Source organism: Convolutriloba macropyga, chromosome 5, assembly GCF_964194025.1.
Source record: "Convolutriloba macropyga chromosome 5, txConMacr16.3, whole genome shotgun sequence".
NCBI lineage: Eukaryota > Metazoa > Xenacoelomorpha > Acoela > Convolutidae > Convolutriloba > Convolutriloba macropyga.
The window spans coordinates 22,182,035-22,206,605 of NC_134472.1; the positions used below are offsets into that span (position 1 = coordinate 22,182,035).

General features: G+C 36.0%; 1 protein-coding gene across 1 annotated transcript; it reads left to right on the forward strand.

Annotated features, from left to right (window-relative positions):
• Nucleotides 1–3,295: 3,295 nt before the first annotated feature.
• Nucleotides 3,296–23,987, forward strand: LOC142339876 (uncharacterized). The gene is made up of 5 exons (XM_075390194.1): nucleotides 3,296–4,928; nucleotides 6,971–7,194; nucleotides 20,694–20,929; nucleotides 21,569–21,814; nucleotides 23,641–23,987. The coding sequence occupies exons 1-5, from the start codon at nucleotides 4,713–4,715 to the stop codon at nucleotides 23,862–23,864; spliced, it is 1,146 nt and encodes a 381-aa protein (XP_075246309.1). The 5' UTR covers nucleotides 3,296–4,712; the 3' UTR covers nucleotides 23,865–23,987.
• The last annotated feature ends 584 nt before the right edge of the window (nucleotides 23,988–24,571 follow it).

Consider the following 24,571-nt stretch of genomic DNA (forward strand, 5'->3'; position numbering starts at 1 on the left):
AGACTCAAATGCTGTAAGTTGCGTTCCGTGATGTTTTATTTTTGTCACTTTGCTCGCTGATTTTTTCGTTTTTCTTGTTCCTTTTTTCTAATGTGATATTTCTTCACCTTAATTTGACTTTCTCAAGTTTTCAACCAGGGTTTTGTTATGCAAGATAATTTTGACATTTAAGGTTTTGGTTTTCTAATTTTTTGTTTGTTTCCCCTTTATTATGCTTTTTTATATTAGGCTGTCGTTTTTCTACCAAAATTAGATGAAGCTGCAGAGCTTTGAAATCTATGCAACTGGTATAGAATAGTTTGCGTTCAACATGTGTTTTTCATGTAAATATGGGTTTTTCACGGCCAAGCGTTTTTGAAATGGTTCGTTGTTACCTTTTTGTTACGCTGTCAAGTTCTCTTAGAAATGGGTGAAGCAGTAGGGTCTTAGTAGTTGATGGTTTCCTAGGTTCGCATACGCTCTGAATTTTGATTTTTCTTCTTTCTGACATGAAGCTGTCTTTTTTTAGCAGAGGTAGGTGATTTCGAAGAATGTTGAATCTCGGTACATTTCTATGCTGTAAGTTTCGTTCCGTGATGTGTCACTTCTATTGTCGGCAATTTTTTTTGCTTTTCTGATATCTTGTTTTTCCCCTTATGCTATGCTTCCTCTTCTTTATATGAGTAAGTCCTTTTGTCTACCAAAAATAGATGATGCTGCAGCGCTTTGAAACCTGTTCAACTGATACAGAATAGTTTGTGTTAAATTTGTTTGGCTTGTAAATCTGGATTTTTTATGGCCAAGCTTTTCTTGGTGGTTCGTTATTTCCTTTTATATGATGCTTCTTAATTGATAATGACGCTGTCAAGTTCTGTACCAGACATGGTTGATTCCAGAGAATCTTGAGTGGCTGATTTCTACCTTCTGATTTGCTTTGCCGTAATTTTTCAAATCTACTTTTTTGATACGTTATCAATTAGTCTACCTGAAATGCGTGATTCCTCAGGATCCCTAGTAATGGATGATTTCTTACGTTCTCATGTGCTCTGAAGTTTTCGATGTTTCTTTTTATGATATCAAGCTGTCTTTTTCAACAGAAGTGTGTGAATTCGAAGAACGTTGACTTTCGGTAGACTCAAATGCTGTAAGTTGCGTTCCGTGATGTTTTATTTTTGTCACTTTGCTCGCTGATTTTTCGTTTTTCTTGTTCCCTTTCTCTAATGTGATATTTCTTCACCTTGATTTGACTTTCTCAAGTTTTCAACCATGGTTTTGTTATGCAAGATAATTTTGACATTTAAGGTTTTGGTTTTCTAATTTTTTGTTTGTTTCCCCTTTATTATGCTTTTTTATATTAGGCTGTCGTTTTTTCTACCAAAATTAGATGAAGCTGAAGAGCTTTGAAACCTCTCCAACTGATATAGAATAGTTTGCGTTCAACATGTGTTTTTCATGTAAATTTGGGTTTTTCACGGCCAAGCGTTTCTTGAAATGGTTCGTTGTTACCTTTTCGCTACGCTATCAAGTTCTCTACCAGAAATGGGTGAAGCGGTAAGGTCTTAGTAGTTGATGATTTGCTAGATTAGCGTTCGCTCTGAAGTTCTGGTTTTCCTTCTTTCTAACATGAAGCTGTCTTTTTTAGCTGAGGTGTGTGATTTCGAAGAATGTTGACTTTCGGTACATTCATATGCTGTAAATTTCGTTCCGTGATGTGTCACTTCTAGTTTCGGCATTTATTTTTTCTGCTTATCTAACATCTTGCTCTTTCCCCCTTGTGCTATGCTTCCTCCTTTTCGTATGAGTCTGTCGTTATGTCTACCAGAAATAGATAAAGCTGCAGCGCTTTAAAATTTATTGAGCTGTTACAGAATAGATTGCGTTCATGTTTTTTGTTCATGTAAATTCTGTTTTTCTTACGGCCAAGCTTTTCTTGAATTGGCTTTGCTATGTTTTCGACTGATTTGTTGCTTGCAACCTTGAAATGACGCTGTCAAATTCTCTACCAGAACTATGTGATTCTAGAAAAAAATTGATCTTGGATGATTTCCTACATTCTGACTCGCTCATAGATGTTTAAATAGTCCTTTTTGATATGAAACTGTCTGCTTTTTATCCCTATGAATCCTAAGACTGTTGACCTTAGCTAGACTCAATGGCTGTAATTTTTGTTGGGTCACTTTTTAATAACCTCTTTTTTGGTTTTCCGACTTTTCAAACTTCTTTTGGCGTTTTTGCTTATGTGACGATTCTTTACTTTGATTTGACGCTGTCAGGTTCTCTACCAGAAACGAACCCAAAAACTCTTGACGGCGGAACGTAGCCTACACTCCGGTTTGGTTTTAGCAATGATTTTTTACTGTAAGATTTTCAATGTCACAAATAATTGTTTGCTTTTTAATATCTTGTTGGTTTATTCTTGTGTGTTTCTTCTTTTTGAGGAGGCGTTCTTTTTAACGTCTGATTCGCCTTTAGACTTGTTTTTATTAAAGTTTGCACGTTTTCTTGAAATTTTTCTTGTCCATTGGTTCCAATTGTTTTTATTGTAGCATATTTTGACATGAGGAGTCAAGTTCTCTATGAGAAATGGTGAACCCAGAGAATCTCGCGGTAGATGTTGTAATGCTTGTGATTTGTTTTGAGTGACTCGTTTTTCATCGTATTGATCTATCGTATTGATCTCTCGACGTTTGATGGTCTTAGAGAAAACGAATTCGCCCATTTCTTTATCCACTCTCGGTTCAAAGCTAGTTTTTAAGGTTTTTAATACTACTTTTGCTGGAGGCCGCTAGTTAAAATTTATTTTTATACCCAACATTTGTCCAGATATCAAATGGACAGATTTTTTGTGTTCGATGTTTTGCGTGTTTCCTCCAATTATAGAATCGGCGTCTTAGTTTGTTTAAAGATTTGAAAGGAAAGGTATGATTTGAATTTGTTTAATGACTTCGTCTGAATAAGGTCTGCCTTTGTCTCGGGAGGTGTGTTCCATTTATCTATTGTTGATAGGAGAGGAAAGGTCTGTGTTGTTACTGAGCTAGACTCATTATTTACAATTCATTAGCCTCATCCACTCAATAGGTCTGCCTTCTATGCTACCGCTTATTCAGTCTATAGTGTCAATGGTGCTAGAACTACTGATCGGAAGACAGTAGATCGAAGAGGAAAAATGAGCACACTAGATCGAAAGTAGTGATAATGTTAGAGCGAGAATAGTAAGAGAGGTGGTATTGGAATTTTTCGCTAGAGGCGTTAGAATGGTTTGAAATGAAGCTCGTGTGGTTTTACGTGTCTTTCCGCATTTCTCATTTCTTACTACTATTTTTGGTTTTGATAGATTAATATCAAGTTCAACAGTCCGGTGAGGCATGGCCAAATGTGCTAGACTCGTTTCAGATTGCAAAAAGCTCCTTATTTCAGAATAGGTATTATTTTTGAACCTAGTGTCCCAATTTTATAGTTTTCGATCTATTATCCTTTCGATCTATTGTTCGGGCACCTAATACTACTGCTAATACTACTAACACCGCCACTTCAACAACTGCCAACATGTTTTGGTTAGTTCTTCCCAATTTCCCTTCAAGCGTTTTTCGTCTTCAGTTGGCAAAATGTTATCTTGTGTGCATTGGGCGAACTTATTGTTTGCACATAAGGGTAGCCGTGTTTTGAATGTTAACGCACCTTGGCTGAAAAAATTCAGTGGACCATGTCTGTGCCGATTGTTTGAAGCTAGTGGCTTTGTTGTTGTAAATGCTGTATAAATTTTGAGAATTTTGATATTGCGGTTATAAAATGAACACACATTAAAATTCAAAATGCATTGCTCGAATTTTTTCGTTTTAAACTTGTTATTACGGCTAACTAGTTCTATATGTTGCCTTTATTGATGGTATGCTTTTAAATATATGACGCTCGTGGTCTGATTATTTTCCAAACGAATTAAATCGTCTCATTTCTTTTCTATAATTGGTAATTGTTTTTATTTGTTTAGCCGAACGGCATTGTTAAGCTTTTACTCTTGTTCAATCGAGTTTCATTTCTTTCTTTTCGTGGCATCAAAGCAGAAATTCTAAATTTAAAAATAAAGTGTTCTTATTATAAATGATCATACGCTCTGTTCAAACAGTAATAATTTGAACAGCTTTTGTAAAATCGTCATTGCCAGAGAAATGTCTTTACAAATTGAATAGATCAGTGGTGAAAAAAAGTGAACAAGCATTCATGTATTAAATACACACCTCCAGAAAATCTCGATTCTGTTTGGCTAATATTTGCTACGCCAGACTACTCGTGTTATTTTGGAGGTTTGGCCATTATTATTGCATAGACAGCTTTATATCCAACCTCTCTGTGCAAACAGGTTGTTACATACATTCACCACCGATCAATAATTCACCAATTCACTCTAATCAATAATAAATGTCTATTAGAATGACGTCGTTGCACTGTTCAGCCGCAGACTATTTTGTTTGAACTTTTATTCTTTTTATTGAAAAATTGCGCGGTTGCGCTACGTATACTGATAATACTCAAACAGATAAAAACAGCAGAAACAAGCGATGGAATTCATTGTCGGAATATTTGAGATCTCAGGAATCGAACGAATTCTGCGAATCTAAATTAAAGACTGTTTTTTGTCTTGGCGTTTTAACGCACGCCGAATGCAACTTTTGAAAGCAGAAGAAAAGTGAGCACAAACAATCCTGAGGAATTGATAACATATTGGGGGAACAAGAATGGCGCGGGTTTTTGGCCAGAAACAGTACCATTATTCCCTCTTTATCCTGATGCGATGTGTGACGAGTGGTTTGGTGTTTGTGTTGTTACTCTCTGCTGTTAGTGTGTCAACAGTGGGTGGGTCACGGGTTAAACTCTTCTTCAACTCAAAGAGATACAACTCTTCCATGTTCATCGAAGCCATAGACAGCTCCGTCCTCTTTTGCAATACACCTGTAAGTATCCTTGACATCCTGGTTGTTCTTTCTTAATTATCTTGCCAAGATTTGGCTTCTTGATACCAATGCAAATATGTTGCAAGCACGTACATATTTGGAGATTTTCCTTTTGTGTGTCATGGCATCATCTTTACAAATTTAACCATGTTTTATTATGTATATTCTTATTAAGACACATACGAACCACCGCCCCAGAAGCATTTAGAAACATTAATTGTGGTTGGTCAATATTTAACTGGAGAAAAGAAATATTTATTTCTTGTGTTGCTGATTACTTGCGTCTCGCGTTTTAATATGATAATTGTTCGTAAAATCATTTAATTCTCATTCCTGGTTCTGTTTTTGTCCCAATAGCTTATGTATAGGTTACGTTACTCTGCTTGAAGTTTGGAGTTTATCTAGAACAGCGCAGTGGTTCTAAATTTTAAGCTAGTATTTAGTTTCTGCAGAGTCGCCTAACCTGGCTTGAACAATCAACTTGCAAGTTTGAAAAAGCCAAACGTTCACAAAAGGCAAGTTCTGGCTATGTATTTAAGAACTTCAGGCATATTAACTTCTGGCTTTGCGCACAAATCAAAACTTGCACGTGCAGGTTTTAACTCTAGTTAAATAACGTGACTACTTGAGGTCAAATCTAACCTTGTGGTTTTTAATTGCTCTCAAACGAAGTTTGTAGCAATTACAGAAGTTTTGTCTTTTTTATGCGATTTTTCTCTTGACCAATTTTTTGTCTGTCCCATTTTGACTCTTCTTCCTCAAAAATGGGATAAACAGGTAGCGCCCAGAGTCCAAGTTCTCTTTGAGCTTTTCAGTTCCCTAGTCTCCAAGTATGTGATTCACAGAAACTGTATTGGAGACGTATAATCATACTGTTAACGTTGGTTCTTAGAATTTGGCCCCCTTTTCAAATCTCTCGCATATCAGCGCCATCTCACCTCGATCTCTCCCCCCATCCCCACCCCTGCACATGGGTTCAGGCCGTAAAGACGTGGCCCCGTACATCAGAGCCCCCCCCCCCCGGTGCGCCCCACACCCGCTGCGCTCACCTGACGTCCCTCCAATTAAGCTAAAGCTAGCCTCACTAATCCGTAGCTAGCTACTGACAAAGCCAACCGCTCGGTGGTCGTTTGAGAGCAATCCGGTATACGTAACTCATCACGTCGGTATTAAAAAAAAATCAATTTAAAAAATTTCCAGCTGATTCGAAAATTTATACCAGCAGTCTACTATGCTCTGAAATGCTACATTTGAATTTGAGCGGAAATTTTTTATGCAATTAAGTTTTTTGCAATTGTCTGCCAATTAGGCTTGGTTTCATTTCCGTCTGACTCACTCGTTGTTGGGGAGCTGTTGCGGAAAAAATTGTCGATTTTGGAATAAATTTACTTGAACAAAATAGCAATGTAAGTGTTCTGACGTGATGAGAAACATACCAGTTACGCACCATTAAAACTTCTGTCAGACTGATGAGCTTCATAGAAATTTGACATCAATTCTGAACATTTTCACTTTGGTTTAACTGGGATCGAGTTCGCTTGTTAAACACAAGAAAGAGAAAAGTTGTGCACAAAATTTCATCTTGTATTAATTCTGACTGCATAAATTGCAGGGAGCTCAACAAAAAAGAGCTTTGCATCTACGAATTGATCGCGACTTTTAAACTCTCATTCTTGTTTTGATGTTATTGTTTCTCATTTATTTTTGTTACAGTTTTTCTGCATCGCGCCCGAAATAGTTTGGTTGTTTTGGGTCGATCTGAAGTACTAAAATGATCTGTTTCGAGTCTCTGAAAGTTGTATTGTTCCAAAATTTGTTTACGGAACTCGGAATCTATTATTTGGAAATTCTGATAAAACTTCAATACAATTCAAACTCTTTGAATTGGACAAGAAAATACGTCAGTGTTTGGATTTTCTCTAGTAAAAGCCTTGTAGTTCGTCTTTTCATTTGAAGGCGAAAATTGGATGATTTGTTGGCAATATATAAACTTCCAGGAAACCTATTTTAACTGAGAAACAATTTAATGCTACTGTTTGTAGGACTGCGAAGATTTTGCTTCTTCTGCAATCCCTCATATGGCCTCTCTGAATTTCGACTCGTGGCAGGAGTACACGAGTTTGGGTTTCCCAATTGCCACCAGCAACAAATACGAACAGATCCACTCTATCCAGGGGTTCCATAACCTAAGAGTGGACCCGGAATCCAAAAGAGATCGCTCCCTACTCTGTAGAGAAAAGCACTATTACAGAGACACCGAAAAACAGTTAGTCTAATTTTGTGATGTGCTATTTATTTCCTAATTTATGAAAATATATCTTGGAGCAAGAATCAAGTTCTCTTTTAATGAATGGCTTACTGTTCTTTTTTGCTATGGTTATTAATAGCCGCCTCAGCTTCTCAGCCGGCTATTATAGGGCTCCTAATTTTTTTGTTTACAATTCAAAGAATTTGAATTGTATTGTTGCGCTGTCTTTTTTAAGATCTGTTCACGCTTTTTTCGACCTTTGCACGTCATTGAGAAGTCAAATTAGTTTGGCGATTTTGGTCACACTGAAATAGTAAAGGGGGGATATCGAGTAGGTTTGAGGCGTGAATTTTTTCAAAATACCTTTAAAGTGGAGTGAGAAATTGATGATAGAACAATTCGACGGTTTTTGAGATGAATTTTTTTTCAGGTGCGTTAATTTGACTTCTGTTTTATGAGTTTCCTCTCCTTCAGTGCATAAGTTTTCTAATAGTTCCTTTGTTTGAATTCAATAAGGGGAAGCTAAAACTTTTTATGATTTTGCCACTATTTGTTGTCATAAAATATTAGTGAATTTTAGATTTTGCCATCCTTATTGAAAATAATCTGTTGTCTTATCGCTTAGTATCATCAATGACAGGTCTGATTTTTTGCTAATGATGCATAAAAAACCTAATTAGTGTCTCGAGATAATAGCTAGTGCCTTTCATGACTTTGACACTACTTTTTCTCAAAACTTTTGAGTGAATTTTTGAGTTCTGCAAGTATTTATTGTACTTTTTGATGTCTTATTATTTAATCTCATTGGGGACACTTCAGATGCTGCTGATAGGGCTTAAGTTTACTGATTTAATCGTTTTCGCTCAAAGCTAATGCTTTCTATGTCTTAATCAGTCGTTGTTTTCAATAATAAAAATAGAATTATTTCAGTTTTGCGAGTTTTTTTTTAACTTTGTCGTCTTAACTTAGTCTCATTATCGACAGGTATCATTGGTTGCTGAAAAGGCTTTAATTAAAGCAAGTCATTTCAGTTCATAGCTTTTGCTTTTTGTGTCCTATACGCTGGTTCGTTTTTTTTAAAAAATGTTTGTGGTTTTTTTTAGTTTTGCTGGTATTTGTTGTTCTTATTGATATCTTATCACTTAATCTCATTGATGACAGGTCTCAACGGTGGTCATTGAGGACTCAAATGATTGATGTAATTGTATCCTCCAGTAGCTGTTGCGATCCTTTTGTAGCTGTTGCGTTATGTGATTTTTATAAGTATTTTCAAAAAGTTTCAGCGAGATTCATTGCCATTTTTGTCTTATTATTTAATATTATTAGTGAGAGGACTCATCGAAATTTAATAACAGGTTGCTAATGAGAAACAAAATTTTATAATTGGCAGTTTCAGTTGAGAGCAGCTGTTTTTTTTATGTTGATACCTTGTCTTTTTTTGAAAAAAAAGTTGAATTTTGTCTTGCTTGTTTTTGTTGCTCGGTTTTGTTTTATTGCTTAGTCCCATTACTAACAGCTCTCATTTGCCTTTTAAATTGGAGTTAATGAGTTTTAGCTCATAAAATAATACAGTTCTTTGAGTTGTTTTCCAGGACTTGTTCTGCAATGTTTTTACTTTGTCGAATGAAATTTTTTCGGTTTACCTTAGTCAACAGCTTGTTCAACATTTTGTGTGAAATCTTTTTGATTTCTGTAGGCTAATTTTACTCTTCTATCATTCTGCTTAAAGTGTTTTTAGACAGCAGTTGCTCAGTAAAGAAATTCAAAGTGGACAGAGTCAGTATCAAAAAACACAATCAGAAATAGAAACGAGATAAACCAACAAAGCCCAATTTTAGATGCCCGTTACTCGAACTTTGCTCTTTGTTAACTTCTGTAATGCTTATTGGTATTAATACTATCCCCTGTGTTGTCTAGCTAGGAAACAGGAGTATGTCCAGCTCAAAATTACATCAAATTATTTCGCACTTTGAAAATGTTGGTATTTCTTTCAATCCCAATCTTGGTTATAGGAATCAACGGCGGCTATTTTTCGGCAATCTGCCGGGTATGTTTATTCTGTGGAATTAAAATGTTTTTTTTTGTGGTACAATTTGTCTATTTGTTACGTTTCATGTCCTCCGGTTGCATATAGAAGTTGCATTTGCAACACTACTTGCGTTTCATCCTAATAGGGGCAAGCGTTTTTTTATGCATGAAAGTTTTTAAGCCAGATTTATGCCTAGTCTTTGAAGATCTTGCCATTTAAAAGGCCGTTGTATGTTCTGTCCGACAAATGGATTCTCACCCCTCGTACTAATGCCCCTGTCATTTGAAAGCAATTTGTCTGAGCGTAGGTAGTACAAACTCATCAGTTATCCGACTGGTTGATATTTCTCGGGTAGAAAGATAATAAATTGCTGTCAAACACAGTTTGTAGCAATTGTTTTAGTCATGCGGTCTTTTTTATGCGATTTTTGGCTTGACCAATTTTTCGCGAGAGAAGTTGAACTTTTGCATACCTTAAAAACTTCGCTTTTCAGACAGTAAGTTTCAGGTGCCTCGTTGTGGGGGTTTTTCTTGTGGAATTTATTGTTGATAATTGAGTGGAATTTTAAAATTCGAGTTTATTTAGGAATGCAATATCATTTTGTCCCAATTATATTAGTCCTGTGGTCTTTTCACATTTTTTTTTTTGCGTGAACGATTTTTTGTCCGACCCATTTGACTTTTCGTCCTCAAAGGCGGGATCAACTGGTAGCGCCCAGAGGTCATCAAAAAGCCGAGCAGCTCTCATATAGCCTTAATAGTCTCTAAGTATGCAATTGACCGAAACTGTTTTTAATGACAATTTCATGGAATGGAGGGCAGTTCTTTATTTTGAAGGTTTGACTCCCTTCTCGCCCTCCCCACTCCCCCCAAACACTCTTCACATCCATCCTCATCCAGTTGGCGATCTGAACCTCAATATATTCCTCCCAACCCTACCCCCTGCCACCTCATCCCTTGCAGGGGGTAGGGCGTTCGTTGGCTCGCCCGACGTTCGTCGGGTTATGTTTGAATTTTTGTTTTTCATGTCTCCCGATCCTTAATATGAAATTTCGTTGTCTACATCAACTTTTACCAAGATTTTGGTGACTTTCTACTTAATGTGAGTTTGGTTTTATTTGTTTCACTGTCTACGGTTAGTTTTACCATGTGTCAGAAACCCCGAATTGTAACTTATTTAACCATAATAATTTTTCGGTTGTGATAGAAAATTGAGGCACGTGTAAATCGATTATTCTAATGTTTAGTATTTTTAATGGCAAATTTCAGCTTAGCTCAGAATTTTTGGGGCAGAATTTCAGGGGCTTTTGAGTAATGAAAGCGTCATTTTTTACGTTCTTATTTTGACTGAGCAGTCACAGCTAAATGGAGAATTGTTTGCTAAACCGACGAATCGAAATGTTTGATGAGCGTAAGTCATTTTCGGCTATTCAAACTGGATTATATAAGTGCACTTCAAATCTAATATAACCAACCATGTTTAATTGATTATTTGAATCTTTATAAAGGTATTTATCAATTGCCCGTCTCTCATTAGGTTATGATGATACCATAAGCAATTATGATACAAAAACTCATCGGTTTGTTCATGCATGGTTATGAATACAAAAAGTTTCACAGTGAAAGGAAACAACTGTTTTTCAGACATGAGAACAAAATATCTCATAAATGACTTTTCATTTTTGAAAATGAAATTGGCATTATTGTGCTCTTGTTTTATTTGTCAATTAAGTTATCGAATGCTCTTTTATTGGTGAAATTTTTTGAAGTCGAATTTTTCGTCTCAAGTATGGTCGTATATTTATACGCATTTTCAACTGTTGAAAGAGAATAATATAAAAGTAAGCGTCGGACAAATGTTTATACAAGTCAGATAATTACAATTTATGAACGTGTAACACTCGCACACCTCAACCTTTGAGATTAAAGTGTAGGTGCATGCTATGAGTGCACAATTGAATGACAAAGCGTCTAAGTGGAGAGTTTCTAAAAAATGCTTTTCAAAAAGTTGCTTTCTTACGACGAAAAAAGCATATGAATAACCTGGCCATGATTGCCTCATCAGAATCGTAAGCAGCTGATAATTATTAAATAATAATTGTGTTTCCTGCGTAATCGCAGCGGAACAGCATTAGGCCACAGCGGCCTGTTCTCAGCTGTCCTTCTATATATTAATTCAACGTCGACAGAGAGCCACTGAACACCATGTTTAAGAGCCTATCTTCACATGACGATAACGGCCCTTAAACATGGTTTTCTGAGAAAGCGACTGACAACAGTCGGGTTTGAACCTGGGTCTAGGGGTTGAGAAGCGGAAGCGCAATGAGTTGAGCTAAGGAGGAGGTGAGGCGCGTATTTTATCGGGACTTTAGTCAATTAACGTCGCATGCGTTTCTCCTTTTTTTCCATTTCGCTCCTTTTTGCACACATTTTTGCTCCATGTCTTTCCTCCTGTGACTATATATCTATTTCTATATATTAAACGTAATTCAAAAACCTATACCACCGTGTTTAAGCTCTTAATCTTCAAATGTTTTAAGGCCCCTTAAAGATGCAGCAAAGCGTCTTGTATACATCTTGATAAAGGTCAATGGCCGAAAAGTTGCTGTTGCCATAATAGTCAATGACCAGAAAGCTATCTATGCCATTAAGGTCAATGACTGAATAGGCGTGGATGCAAAAATAGGTCATTGACCGAAAAGCTGACAATGACCGAAAAGCTGCGTGTGCCAGAAGGGTCAACGACCAAATAACTTCGGATGCCAAAATAGGTCATTGACCGAAAAACTGCCAATGACTGAAAAGCTGCGTGTGCCAATAGGGTCAACGACCAAATAACTTCGGATGCCAAAATAGGTCATTGACCGAAAAACTGCCAATGACCGAAAAGCTGCGTGTGCCAATAGGGTCAACGACCAAATAACCTCGGATTCAAAAGTAGGTCAATGACTGAAAAACTGCTAATATAAACTGAATCCATTTATTACACGAAAATAGTCCTTGAATGATATGTGCTGATGCATCACTGGTGTTGACAAAATAAAGATTCTCTAAGTAAAGGTCAATTACTGAAATGAAAACGATAGAAAATTGTCCGTATAAGATGATTTCAGTTAGCTAGGTAGTAAGGCCGCAGTGACAAGCTTTTGTGTAACGTTTTAAAATTCTCCGTAACATAGATTGATGCGATTCTTCTAAGCGGAACTTATTACGGAAAATGTTTGCGTGACCGATTTGGTTTTTTAAATCATATTTTGCTTTACTTTTGTCAATTTTGTTTAATGCTTTTATGAGACTGAGTTCAATCAAATTTGAAAAAAAAGCAGCAAAAGATCATTTAAAAACCCAATCAGTCGCACGAACATCTTGCGTATTAACTTCTGATGAGAAGAATCGCATCAATCTATGTTATGGAGATTTTTAAAACGTTACACGAAAAATTGTCACTGCGGCATTAAAGTAACCTTATATGGACAATTCTCTATCTTCGATTTCATTTCGGTAATTAAACTTTACTTGAAGAAAACCTGAAGAAAACCTTGAAGAAAACTTGAAAAAAGAAAATAAGAGACGAGACAGCTAAAGAGGAGAAAAGAGAGGCACAAAGGGAGCGAAAAAGACGAAAGAGAGAAGGAGAGAAACAAAATTGAAAAGAAACAAAGAAATACAGAAGGAAAAAAAGAGAGAAACGAAAGAGAAAAAGAAAAAGAAAGGCAGAAGAAAAAGAACAGTAAAGAAACAAAAGAAGGAGAAAAAGACAGAAAAGAAAGAAACGAAAGAGAGAAGTTCTTCCGAGAGTCAAAAGCAAAACCCGAACAAATGCTTCGCAGCCTAACTTCATTTTCACTAATAAAACTGGCAACAAATGATTAGGTTAATTAAACTTCAATTGTTTAAACTTCTTATGAGACTGAGATCTAACAACTGAAGTTTAATTAAACTAAATTTTGTTGTCAGTTTTATGAGAGCAAATTAAGTTAGACTGCGAAGAATTTGTTCGGGTTTTGGTTTTGACTCTAGGAAGATCTTTGCTCTTTTTTTCTCGTTCTTTTCTGTCTTTTTCCTTTCTTGTGTTTATTTACTGTTCTTTTTCTTCTGCCTTTCTTTTTCTCTTTTCTGTGGCATGCTTTCTTTCTTTCTGTATTTCTTTGTTCTTTTTTTACTCTCCGTTTCTCTCTTTCTTCTTTTTTGCTCCCGTTCGTTTCTTTTCTCTTCTTTCTTTTGTCTTTTTTGCTTTTCTCTCTTTCTTTTACGTCTTTTCTTTTTTGATTTCTCGGTTTCTTTTTAATAGCCGCACAGCGATAGCTGGGGATATTATTGGCCTTCTCTTGGTTTTTTTTTATTTTGTCGTCGCGATTGTTCTTGCGACCATATGACGTCACAACCACTTCAAATTTGCTTTTTGTTCCTTCATTCATGCAGTTTCATCTGAAGTGCGTGCGTGACGTCATTTTGCGCTCTTAGTGGAGCGATTCTTTTTGTTCATTCGCGTGATTAAAATTTTGGCCACACTTGACTTACCTCATTCTCAAATATGACTTCCTCACTTTGAAATTGGCTTTTTATTTCAATTCAAAGAGAAGATGAAATGGGTGTGTGTCACTCTAAATGCAGGTTATTTGAGAGCAGCTAATACAGGCAGCAAAAACTTGTTCAGATTTTAAATCAAAATATAACATATCAGCCTTCAGTGAAAAGACGTTTTTTTGAGACTGCAGAGCTACGAAGCTATTGTGGCTATTTTCTGGTAATCTGCCAGCTATTTTTCTCTTTTGGTGGTATTTTGTGTTTTTTTATCTTTCATTTCTGTTGTTCGCCCCTTCCCCCTCTCTCTCTCTCACTCTGTCTTTTTTTCTTTTCTCTATTGTTTTTCTTTTCTGCTTTGTGGTTCTGTCTTTCTCTTCTTCCTTTTCTCTCTTTCTTTTCTCTATTTTTTCTTTTTTTTTGTTCTTTTTCGCCTTTATCTTCTATTTTTCTGTTCCTCTTCTGCCTTCATTTTCTCTTCTTTTTTGCACCCTTTCGTGCTGATGCATCACTGGTGTTGACAAAATAAAGATTCTCTAAGTAAAGGTCAATTACTGAAATGAAATCGAAGATAGAAAATTGTCCGTATAAGATGATTTTAGTTAGCTAGGTAGTAAGGCCGCAGTGACAAGCTTTTGTGTAACGTTTTAAAATTCTCCGTAACATAGATTGATGCGATTCTTCTAAGCTGAACTTATTACGGAAAATGTTTGCGTGACCGATTTAGTTTTTTAAATTATATTGCTGTACTTTTGTCAATTTTGTTTAATGCTTTTATGAGACTGAGTTCAATCAAATTTGAAAAAAGTGAAGCAAAAGATCATTTAAAAAACCCAATCAGTCGCACGAACATCTTGCGTATTAACTTCTGATGAGAAGAATCGCATCAATCTATGTTATGGAGATTTTTAAAACGTTACTCGATAAAAGTTGTCACTGCGGCATTAAAACAACCTTATATGGACAATTTTCTATATTCGATTTCATTTCGGTAATTAAACTTTACTTGAAGAAAACCTGAAGAAAACCGTGAAGAAAACTAGAAACAAGAGAAGAAGAGACAAGACAGAGCGAAAGAGGAGAAAAGAGAGGCACAAAGGGAGCAAAAAAGACGAAAGAGAAAAGGAAAGAAACAAAATTGAAAAGAAACAAAGAAATACAGAAGGAAAAAAAGAGAGAAACGAAAGAGAAAAAGAAAAAGAACATTAAAGAAACAAAAGAAGGAGAAAAAGACAGAAAAGAAAGAAATGAAAGAGAGAAGTTCTTCCGAGAGTCAAAAGCAAAACCCGAACAAATGCTTCGCAGCCTAACTTCATTTGCACTGATAAAACTGGTAACAAATGATTAGGTTAATTGAACTTCAGTTGTTTAAACTTCTTATGAGACTGAGATCTTACAACTGAAGTTTAATGAAACTAAAATTTGTTGTCAGTTTTATTAGAGCAAATGAAATTAGACTGCGAAGAATTTGTTCGGGTTTTGGTTTTGACTCTAGGAAGATTTTTGCTTTTTTTTTCTCGTTCTTTTCTGTCTTATTTCTTTCTTGTGTTTATTTACTGTTCTTTTTCTTCTGCCTTTCTTTTTCACTTTTCTATCGCCTGCTTTCTTTCTTTCTGTATTTCTTTGTTTCTTTTTTACTCTCCGTTTCTCTCTTTTTTGCTCCCGTTCGTTTCTTTTCTCTTCTTTCTTTTGTCTTTTTTGCTTTTCTCTCTTTCTTTTACGTCTCTTTTCTTTTTTGGTTTCTCGGTTTCTTTTTAATAGCCGCACAGCGATAGCTGGGGCTATTATTGGCCTTCTCTTGGTTTTTTTATTTTGTCGTCGCGATTGTTGTTGCGACCATATGACGTCACAACCACTTCAAATTTGCTTTTTATTCATTCGTTCATGCAGTTTCATCTGAAGTGCGTGCGTGACGTCATTTTGCGCTCTTAGTGGAGCGATTTTTTTTTGTTCATTCGCGTGATTAGTATTTTGGCCACACTTGACTTACCTCAATCTCAAATATGACTTCCTCACTTTGAAATTGGCTTTTTAATTTAATTCAAAGAGATAAGATGAAATGGGTGTGTGTCACTCTAAATGAAGGTTATTTGAGAGCAGCTAATACAGGCAGCAAAAACTTGTTCAGATTTTTAATCAAAATATAACATATCAGCCTTCAATGAAAAGACGTTTTTTGTCTGTTTTTTACTGATTTTTTGAGACTGCAGAGCTACGAAGCTATTGTGGCTATTTTCTGGTAATCTGCCAGCTATTTTTCTCCTTTGGTGGTATTTTGTGTTTTCACTCTTTCATTTCTGTTGTTCGCCCCTTCCCCCCTCTCTCTCTCACTCTTTTTTTCTTTTCTCTATTGTCTTTCTTTTCTGCTTTGTGGTTCTGTCTTTCTCTTCTTCCTTTTCTCTTTCTTTTCTCTAGTTTTTCTTTTTTTTGTTCTTTTTCGCCTTTATCTTCTATTTTTCAGTTCTTCTTCTGCCTTCATTTTCTCTTCTTTTTTTGCACCCTTTCGTCTCTTCTTTCTCTCTTTTCTCTTTCTCTTTTCTCTTCCTTGGTTTTGCTTTTCTCTCTTTTTCTGATTGGCTTTTGTTTTTTTCCGCTTTCATTGGTCCTTTTTCGTGTTGTCTTTCATTTCTCCGTTTTCTCATCTCTCTCTCTCTCTCCTGTTTTTTTTTATCTCTTGTTTTTTCTTTTCGGTCTTTCGTTTTTGCTTTTCTCTTCTCTTTCTTTTCTTTTTTTCTCTTTTTTTCTGTTCTTCTTTTCTGCCTGTTCTTTGTTTCTTTACTCTTTCTCTTTCGTTTTTCTTTTCCTTTTCTTTTCTCTGTTCTCTTTCTCTTCTATTCGTTTTCTTCTGCCTTCCTTTTGTCTCTTCCTTTTTTCTCTCTCTCACTCTCCCTCTTCTTTTTTGGTTCTCTTTCTTCTTGGTCTTACTTTTGGTTTCTCGGTTTCTTTTTTCTCTTTCATTAGTCCTTTTTGTGTTTTTTTTTCATTTTTTTACTGTCTCTCTTTCTCTCTCTCTCTCTCTCCTGTCTTTTTTGCTTCTCCTTTTCTTTCTATTCTGTCTTTGCTTTTCTTTTTTTCTCTTGCTTTTCTCTTTCCTGTCTCTCGTTCTGCTTTTCTCTTCTTTTTCTCCTTTTTTTCTGTTTTCCTTTTCTGCCTTTTCTATTTTTTCATTCTTTTTCTTCTACGTCGTTCTTTTCTCTTTCTTTTCTTCACTATTCTTTTTTTCTGTTCTTTTTCTTATTTTCTTTTCTTTTGCACTCTTTCGTCTCTTCTTTCTCTTCTCCCTTTTCTCTTCTTTGGTTTTGCTTTTCTCTCTTTTTATTGTTTTAGTTTCTTTTTTCTCTTTCATTGGTCGTTTTTGTGTTTTCTTTCAATTCTCTGATTTTCTCATCTCTCTCTCTCTCTCCTGTTTTTTTTTTACATCTCTTGCTTTTTCTTTTCCGTGTTTCGTTTCTGCCTTTCTTTTCTTTTTTCTCTTTCCTTTTTTTTCTGTTCCACTTTTCTGCTTTTTCTATTTTAATTCTTTTCCCTCTTTTCCGACTTTGTTTTTTCTTTTTTTCTATTCTCATTTCTGTTCTTTTTCTTCTGCCTACTTTTCTCTTTATTTTTGCTCTTTTCTCTTTATCTTTTCTTTCCTTTTTTGCTTTTCTCTCTTTGATTGGTCTTTTTTGTGTTTTCTCTTTCAATTATCTGTTTTTCCATTCGCTCTCTTCTGTCTTTTTATCTCTTTTTATCCTTTTTCTCTTGCTTTTCTATTTGTTCGGCCGCTCTTTTCTGTCTTTTTCTATCCTCTTCTCTCTCTTACTTTTCTCTTTCTTTTCCCTTTATGCTTTTCTCGCTTTTTTTCCGTCTTTCGATTCTGCTTTTCCCTTCACTTTCTGTTCTTTTTTTTCTTTTCGTCTTTTCTGCCTCTTTGTTCTGTTTCTTTACTCTTTCTGTTTTGTTTTTCTTTTCGCTTTCTTTTATCTGTTCTCTTTTCTGTTCCCTTTCTTCTGCCTTTCTTTTCTCTCTTCCTTTTTGCTCTCTCTGTCTCTCTTTTCTTTTTTTGCATATCTTTCTTCTGTCTTACTTTTTCTTTTTTGGCTTCTCGGATTTTCTCTTTCATTGGTCTTGTTTATTTTTTCTCTTTCATTTTTTGTCTCTATCTCCTGTCTTTTTTACCTCTCCTTTTCTTTCTTTTCTCTTTTTGCTTTTCTTTTTTCTCTTGCTTTTCTCTTCCTTTTCTGTCTCTCATTTCTGCCTTTCTCTGCTCTTTGTTTTCTCCCTTTTTCTTTTGTTCTTTTCTGCCTTTTCTATTTTTTCTTTCTCTTTTTTGCGTCGTTCTTTTCTCTTTCTTTTCACTAGTCTTTCTTTTCTGTTCTTTTTCCTCCTTTTTCTGCTCTTTGTCGTATCTCTCATTCTCTTCTTTTTCTTTGTCTTCTTTTCCTTCTATCTGCTTTTCTCTCTTTTTCTGCTTTTCTTTTCTCGTTGGTTTCGCAGTTTTTTTTCTTTCAATGGTCGTTTCGGTTTTTTGGTTTCTTTTTTAGTTTCTCGGTTTCTTTTCTCTTTCATTGGTATTTTTGTGTTTTCCCTTTCATTTCTTTTTTTCTCTCTATCTCTTCTGTCTTTTTACCTCTCCTTTTCTCTCTTTCTCTTCTTTTTTTTGTTCTATTTTCTGTCTTTTTTCTCTCCTCTCTCTTCCTTTTCTGTCTCTTTTCTCTTCTTTTTCTTTTCTGTTTTTTTCTACCTTTCTTTTTTTCTTTTATTTTCTGTCTTTTCTTTTCCGTTTTTCTTTGGTTTCTGAAATGTTTTTGTTTTTCTGTCATCTCTTGCTTTTATCTTCTTTCTGTCTTTCATTTCTCTCGCTTTTCTGTTTTTTTTATTTTTTTCTTTTGTTTCTTCCTTTTTTCTTCATTTTTTTTCTTTTGTTCTTTATTTTCTCGCTGTATTTTCTGTTCTTTCTGTTCTCTATTTCTTCCGTCTTTTCTCTTCCGTTTCTTTCTTTTTCTGTCTCTCTTTTCTGTCTTTTTCCTCGCTTAGATTTCTCTCTTTCCTTTCTGTTTTTTTTCATGCATTTCTCTCATACCTCTCTGTCTTTCTTTACTCTTTTGCGTTTCTTTTCTTTTTCTTTATCTCTTTTCTAGCCTGCTGTTCAGTGTTTTCTCTCCCTCTTTCATATCCTGTTTTTCTCTCTTGCTCTTCTATTTTTCTGTTCCTCCTTCCTTTGCTCTCTTTTTCCCTCTTTCTTCCCTCTTTTCTTTTTTTCTGCCTTTCTGTTCTCTATTTCTTCTGTCTTTTCTCTTCCATTTATGCTTCTTTCTGGCTGTCTTTTCTGTCTTTTGTCTCGTTCTTTTTCCTCTTTCCTTTCTGTTCTTTTTTCTCTCTTTTATCTTTTGTTTCTCTCTTTCGGTTCCCTTTCTTTTCTCTTACATTTCTGTCATTCTTGCATTTCTTTTTTTCTGTCTTTACTATCTTGCTTTTCTGTTCTTTTTTCCCTTATTCTTTCTTTTCTTGTCAGTGTTTTCTCTGCTTCTTTCATGTCATGTTTTTTATCTATATATATTTCTGCTCTCCCTTTCTTCTCTTTTTTTCTCTTTCTTTTTCTCAGTCTTTTCTGTTTTTTTCCTGCCTTTCTTATATATCTTGAATGTTTAAGCTCCTCATCTTTGCTCATTAGACATGCAGCTTACCGTTTTACCTGCGTTTAGCTAAGCCATCATGTAGAAGTTCAATATCTGTGTACGGGGTGTACAAAAAACTGCGGGTGCTTGGGGTTATATACTAAACCAAACACATTGGTAGCGTAACGCGGTTGCGGAAATAAACCCCCACGGAAATAAACCCCCACTTTACTGTTAAAGAACTGCGCATTTAGCGCGTTTGGCCATGCCTCGCGGGCCATGGCCATGCGTCAGCGGCCCGTGGGATGTGATATGAAACTATCACAACCAAACAAATTATCACAACCGAAGTTCAATTTTAAAATGGGGGTTTATTTCCGTGGGGGTTTATTTGCTATCTAAAGTTAAGTGGTTTTTTTTCCGTGGGGGTTTATTTCCTAGACCCAGCGTAATATAATACATATGGATTGTGAACGAGAGGCAGGGGTTCCAGCACAAGGTGGTGCAAAAGAAATCTGATTTTTAAAAAAACTATTCTTTTAAATGATTTTTTATGGTGCTTTTGCGGGCCTGCTAGTTTTCTTATTATTCACCACATTTCAGACTGATCTTTTTATGAGCAGAATTGCTCTTTTTTTGGTGACTATAGCCACTTTTTTTGCGTCTGAAACTTTCACAGCCAACATTGGTCAGGCTATGGTCAACCTGAAGCTATGATTAAGTAAGAGCTCAACCTCACACAGACAGCTTCACGGAGGCAGGGGATTGCACTCTCAATCATTGGCGTGTGAACCACACACCTTGCCTCTCGGCTATCACGCCAGCTAATGAAGCACTAAGTCACTGGTCCCCCTTGCAGTGTATACTGAAAAATCCAATATAAGCAGCTCATAAAAAGTGTTTTTTATAGCTTGATCAGTTAAATGTTTAAAAAATGTTAAATATATTTAGACAAGCTTTTTTTAAATGCAATATGATTTATACATTATGAATGTTTTTTCGCCAGCTTGATTCTGCGGCAACGGAAAAAAGTTTTTAACGCAGTTTTTTATTGTGCTTGTGCTGATAGAATGGCCTGATGGTCCGCAAATTTCGGCTTTCTTATAATCAGTTATGACGTCTCGACGTTCGAGCCCTGCAACTTTAGTATTGGTTTAAGTATCTCTAAGCCATGGCATCACCTAATTGCAAGCTAAACCATCTAGACTGTCTGATAATCATCGAGGAACTGTTCAGTTGTGGCTGTTCTGCTGGTGTAACCCTTTTTGGCCATTTGGCCTAGAGAAGAGCAATAACGACCTGCCAGGGAGGTATTAATGGAAAAATGCAATTTATTTCTGATGATGAAACTCTTGTTTGTGATTTCAGATGCAAGGGCTTGTCGTTCCAATCTCGAGTGTGTCCCAAAGTGGTGGAGTCAGTCTCATCCATGTCTGCCATGTCAGTGCTTTTGGTGACGCTGGACCTGACTGTGATGAAGCAAGGAGGGGAGGGGTCCAAGTTCATTTTCAGAGACACCCCCAAATATGACATACAGCTGAGGCCACTTGATGTCATTGTGCAAATGAGTGTGACTGGATGGACTTTCTGCAACTTAGGAAGTGGTAAATAGTAGGCTCAGATCAGTTAGAGTGAGGAATTAGACTTGTCACATCTTGGTCAAGACTTAAATTTAGTTCAGCAAGTCTTGGACAACACAAACACGCATAAAAGACTGGAAAGCGCAAAAAGTGGCATGATCATAGTTTTGAAATATTACTGATATTGAAATTGTGATAAAACTTGCCCGGTACCAAAATTGATTTACCGTTAGGTCCGGGAATGTAATCATTGCTGTGTTAGGGGGTCCTACCAAAGGGAGATTTTTTTCGAAACAGAAAAATCTTTGTAGTCAATCCTCCTCACACCACTAGAAAAAAAAGTAGTGTAATCCTAATCATCAAAGTTACTGCGTGCACTAAAAATGTAGGCAACCGTATGAAGTTTATAGTGAAACTGGCTTCCTTAAACTCGTTTGCATAAGTGGGTTAATAAATTGTCTCTAATTGCAACCTGGTTTCAGCTATTTTACTACTTCTACATCACCACTTAGTTTGAATAAAAAATTGGCGAGTTGCTCAATGTTTTTACGTTTGTATATCACTCGGGGCTTCCTATTAACGAGTGGGAGAATATTGTTTAACAACAATTTTTTAAAACCTCTCGGTTCAGTTTTTATTGGTCTTAGTAGTAATATTTTGTAGTTGAGTGTCCCGTTGCGATCGAGTCGTCCAACGCCACCCATGTTCTGTTCACACTCGACTTCAAACTGGATAGTTCCAGACCCCGACTTGCAGGGGAGACGAACCACTACAAGAAGTACTCTCTGGGCAGTGGGGCATGTTTGATTCTGGGCAAATTCTACCAGAGAAAACATCCGGAGCAAGTCTATTCTCCGCAAGCAACACCTGACGAATATGTGTACGTGAATGATGGCCCGATGCCACCAGGTTCGTATCTGTTCCTCCTTACGATACAGAGTTCTTAAGATACTCTTTTGGCACTCGCTACCCTTGAGGAACCGAAATTGAGAAGTTAAAATTTGTAGTCCTCAGAGCCGCTTCATTGCTCTAAAGGTGGTCATATACAGAGTCTTTTTTCTCTACTATTCATGTTACGCAATCATCTATTTCTTGACACCATTCTCGAGATTAGTTTGACTTTTAATGCTCTCGTACAACGTTTGAAGCTAATTATTGTAGTCATGTGTAGTCTTCGTGATGCAAAATTGTTGCTGCACCATTTTTTGTCCACAATGTGTTTTTGCTCTCTTGAGCAATTTGAATTTTCGGGTTTCTTTTTGACGCTTGATTTTTCGTGATCTCAAATTTTCTCATTTAAATTATTAGGTTGCTGAAATGAGTCCGCGGTGTTTCCAACTAAAAATCAAATCGAAGAAGCCACAAGCGATAGCTACGAAGCGATGGCGAAGCTGTTCGTCGTGGTTGGTAGCACAGGTGAAAAGAACTCATAAATTGAAATTTAACTTAAATTATGAAGTGAAAATATACAAAATTTACCTTAAAATTATAGTGCTTATCTATACCAAAATATATAGAGAACATTTAGATTATTTTTACATGAAATATTTTTTATGATTGATATGTGAAAAGATTTTAGTTCTGAATCCCGGACATTGTTTTCTGTTTTCCTTACTTTTATGGCAGTCAAGTTGAGTCGTCCGTGGCTGTTAGAATCAGATTTTTATAACAGCAGAATCACAATAGCGTGCTTCTTCTCTGAGACGTGGTAGGAAATCGTGTCGTCTGATTCCCCTACACTATGCATTAGAGACAGAATTTTAACCCTTGTGCCGTTACTACTCTCTCCTTTGGAGAAATTAATTTTGAATCGCTAATCTGATCTCTTTAAACGGAGTGTCTAATAGCTTCTTAGGACTCATCAGGCTCCTAAGCTTAAGAAGTGGGTCTTGCCAGCATATGCTAAGAAGGATCTTCGTTACCTGTAGATCTGCAATGGTACCATCAGTGTTGATTTTTTCCTCCTTCATTTCTGCGCGACATTTCGGCATAAAAAACATGATCTACGCAGTACAGGATTCAGCCTTCTGCAGATACAAGTTTTGTTGGTCGTTCGTGGTTTGGACACCGTTGTCGTGGTCGATATTACGGGTCAAAAGAATTGATGAGTTGAAATTTAAATTAAATTGTGAACTGAAAATAGACAAAAATTACCGTATATTTCTAGTGCTTATCTATGCGAAAATATACAGATAAACTTTAGATTAGCTAAAAATACTTAACATTGTTGACGCGTGAAACGATATTGCTCCCAATACCGGACATGGTGTTCTATTTTGGTTACTTGGGATCATGGGAGTCCAGTTCATCGGTTTGAGGTCAGTTGATTTTAGAATCAGATTTCTATAGGGGGATTTAACTTTGACGTCTGATTGATAAGTCAAATAAGATAGTAATAGCGCCAATCAAAATTAGAACTAGAATCAACAGTGTTATTGGTCTCACTGAGTCAATGGTTTGTTCTCAGTTTTTACGAAGCGAAGAGGACTAATGGTATTCTCCAGGTCTGGCTGAATAAATTTTGTTGTTGACAGATCTTGCATTCTTTTCGAACTTCGACTTTTGTTGTCGAAAGTTTGACATTGACATTCAGTGCTCACAGATCATTTTTAACGTAGACTAATTAGAATCCTTGGGTGGTGTACAAAGTGAAAAGATCATTTTGCATTTTGAGAAGCTTCGGGTTCGTAATCATGGCAATTACAGATGAACATATTCACTTGTTTCATTTTCAGGAACTGAGGGTGTACAATTTCTCATGGCAGATTTTCCATTATTCCATCCCCAGGCTAAACAGAGTCCTTCATGGAAGAAACAGCCCTCTGGATACCCCACTACAGATTTCAATTCCAAATTTGTCTTTTACATGGAACAGACACAGAATCTATACGATGAGTCTTTGTATGAGATAATATACAGACCACCAAGCAGAGGTACTAACTTACCACACTCGTGCTAATTGTGTCAACTATTTGGTTAAGTAGGTTTAAATGATTGAACTTGTGATCTTATAAATTAATTATTTATATATCTCAACAATTTGACTAATTGGTTACTTTTAATTCACTGTTTCTTCACATTATCTGTTCTGACCACAGTATCTGTTCTGACCAAAAGGCAATATGGCGCTTGCCTCTAAAAAATCTCGAAAATTATGCTTGGAAAAAAATTCCGCTGAAATTACAACTGAGCAACGCAAAATATCTTCAAAATCATCTTGCAATTTGAAGACCGAGTTTGATTTAAGACTTCTGTAAGCTCGGATGTTTTGAATTGCGAAAACTAATTTCGACAATTTTTCAGTGCATATAAATTTTTTGCTTTCTAAGATCAAAGCGAACCATAAACGAGTCATGTAATAAATAAGAACGACTATCAAATTGAATTTCGTCAGAGCCGCATTATGGTATATTTACAGCAATTGCGGGCTATACGCTTGAATTTTTTGCCGACAATGAACTTATCCGCACCAATTGATTAGAACCGTAAACTCATTGTATAGATACTAATCCGTTATATCTTTCTAAAAACGCTCATTTCCGGCAGGAATTTGCCGAGAATGTCAAAGTTGGCACTGAAAAGATATATTTTAACGCCGATATAATCCAACAAATGGCGTTGAAATATATAATAGGGGACTGGGACTATATTTTTGTTAGGGCCATC

Bases quoted from the DNA above. Each gene is read 5' to 3' on its own strand.
- LOC142339876 (XM_075390194.1), top strand. From the start codon at position 4,713: ATGGCGCGGGTTTTTGGCCAGAAACAGTACCATTATTCCCTCTTTATC. The intron at 4,929-6,970 runs GTAAGTATCCTT...TACTGTTTGTAG, and splicing joins TCCTCTTTTGCAATACACCT to GACTGCGAAGATTTTGCTTC. The intron at 21,815-23,640 runs GTTCGTATCTGT...TTTCATTTTCAG, and splicing joins TGATGGCCCGATGCCACCAG to GAACTGAGGGTGTACAATTT.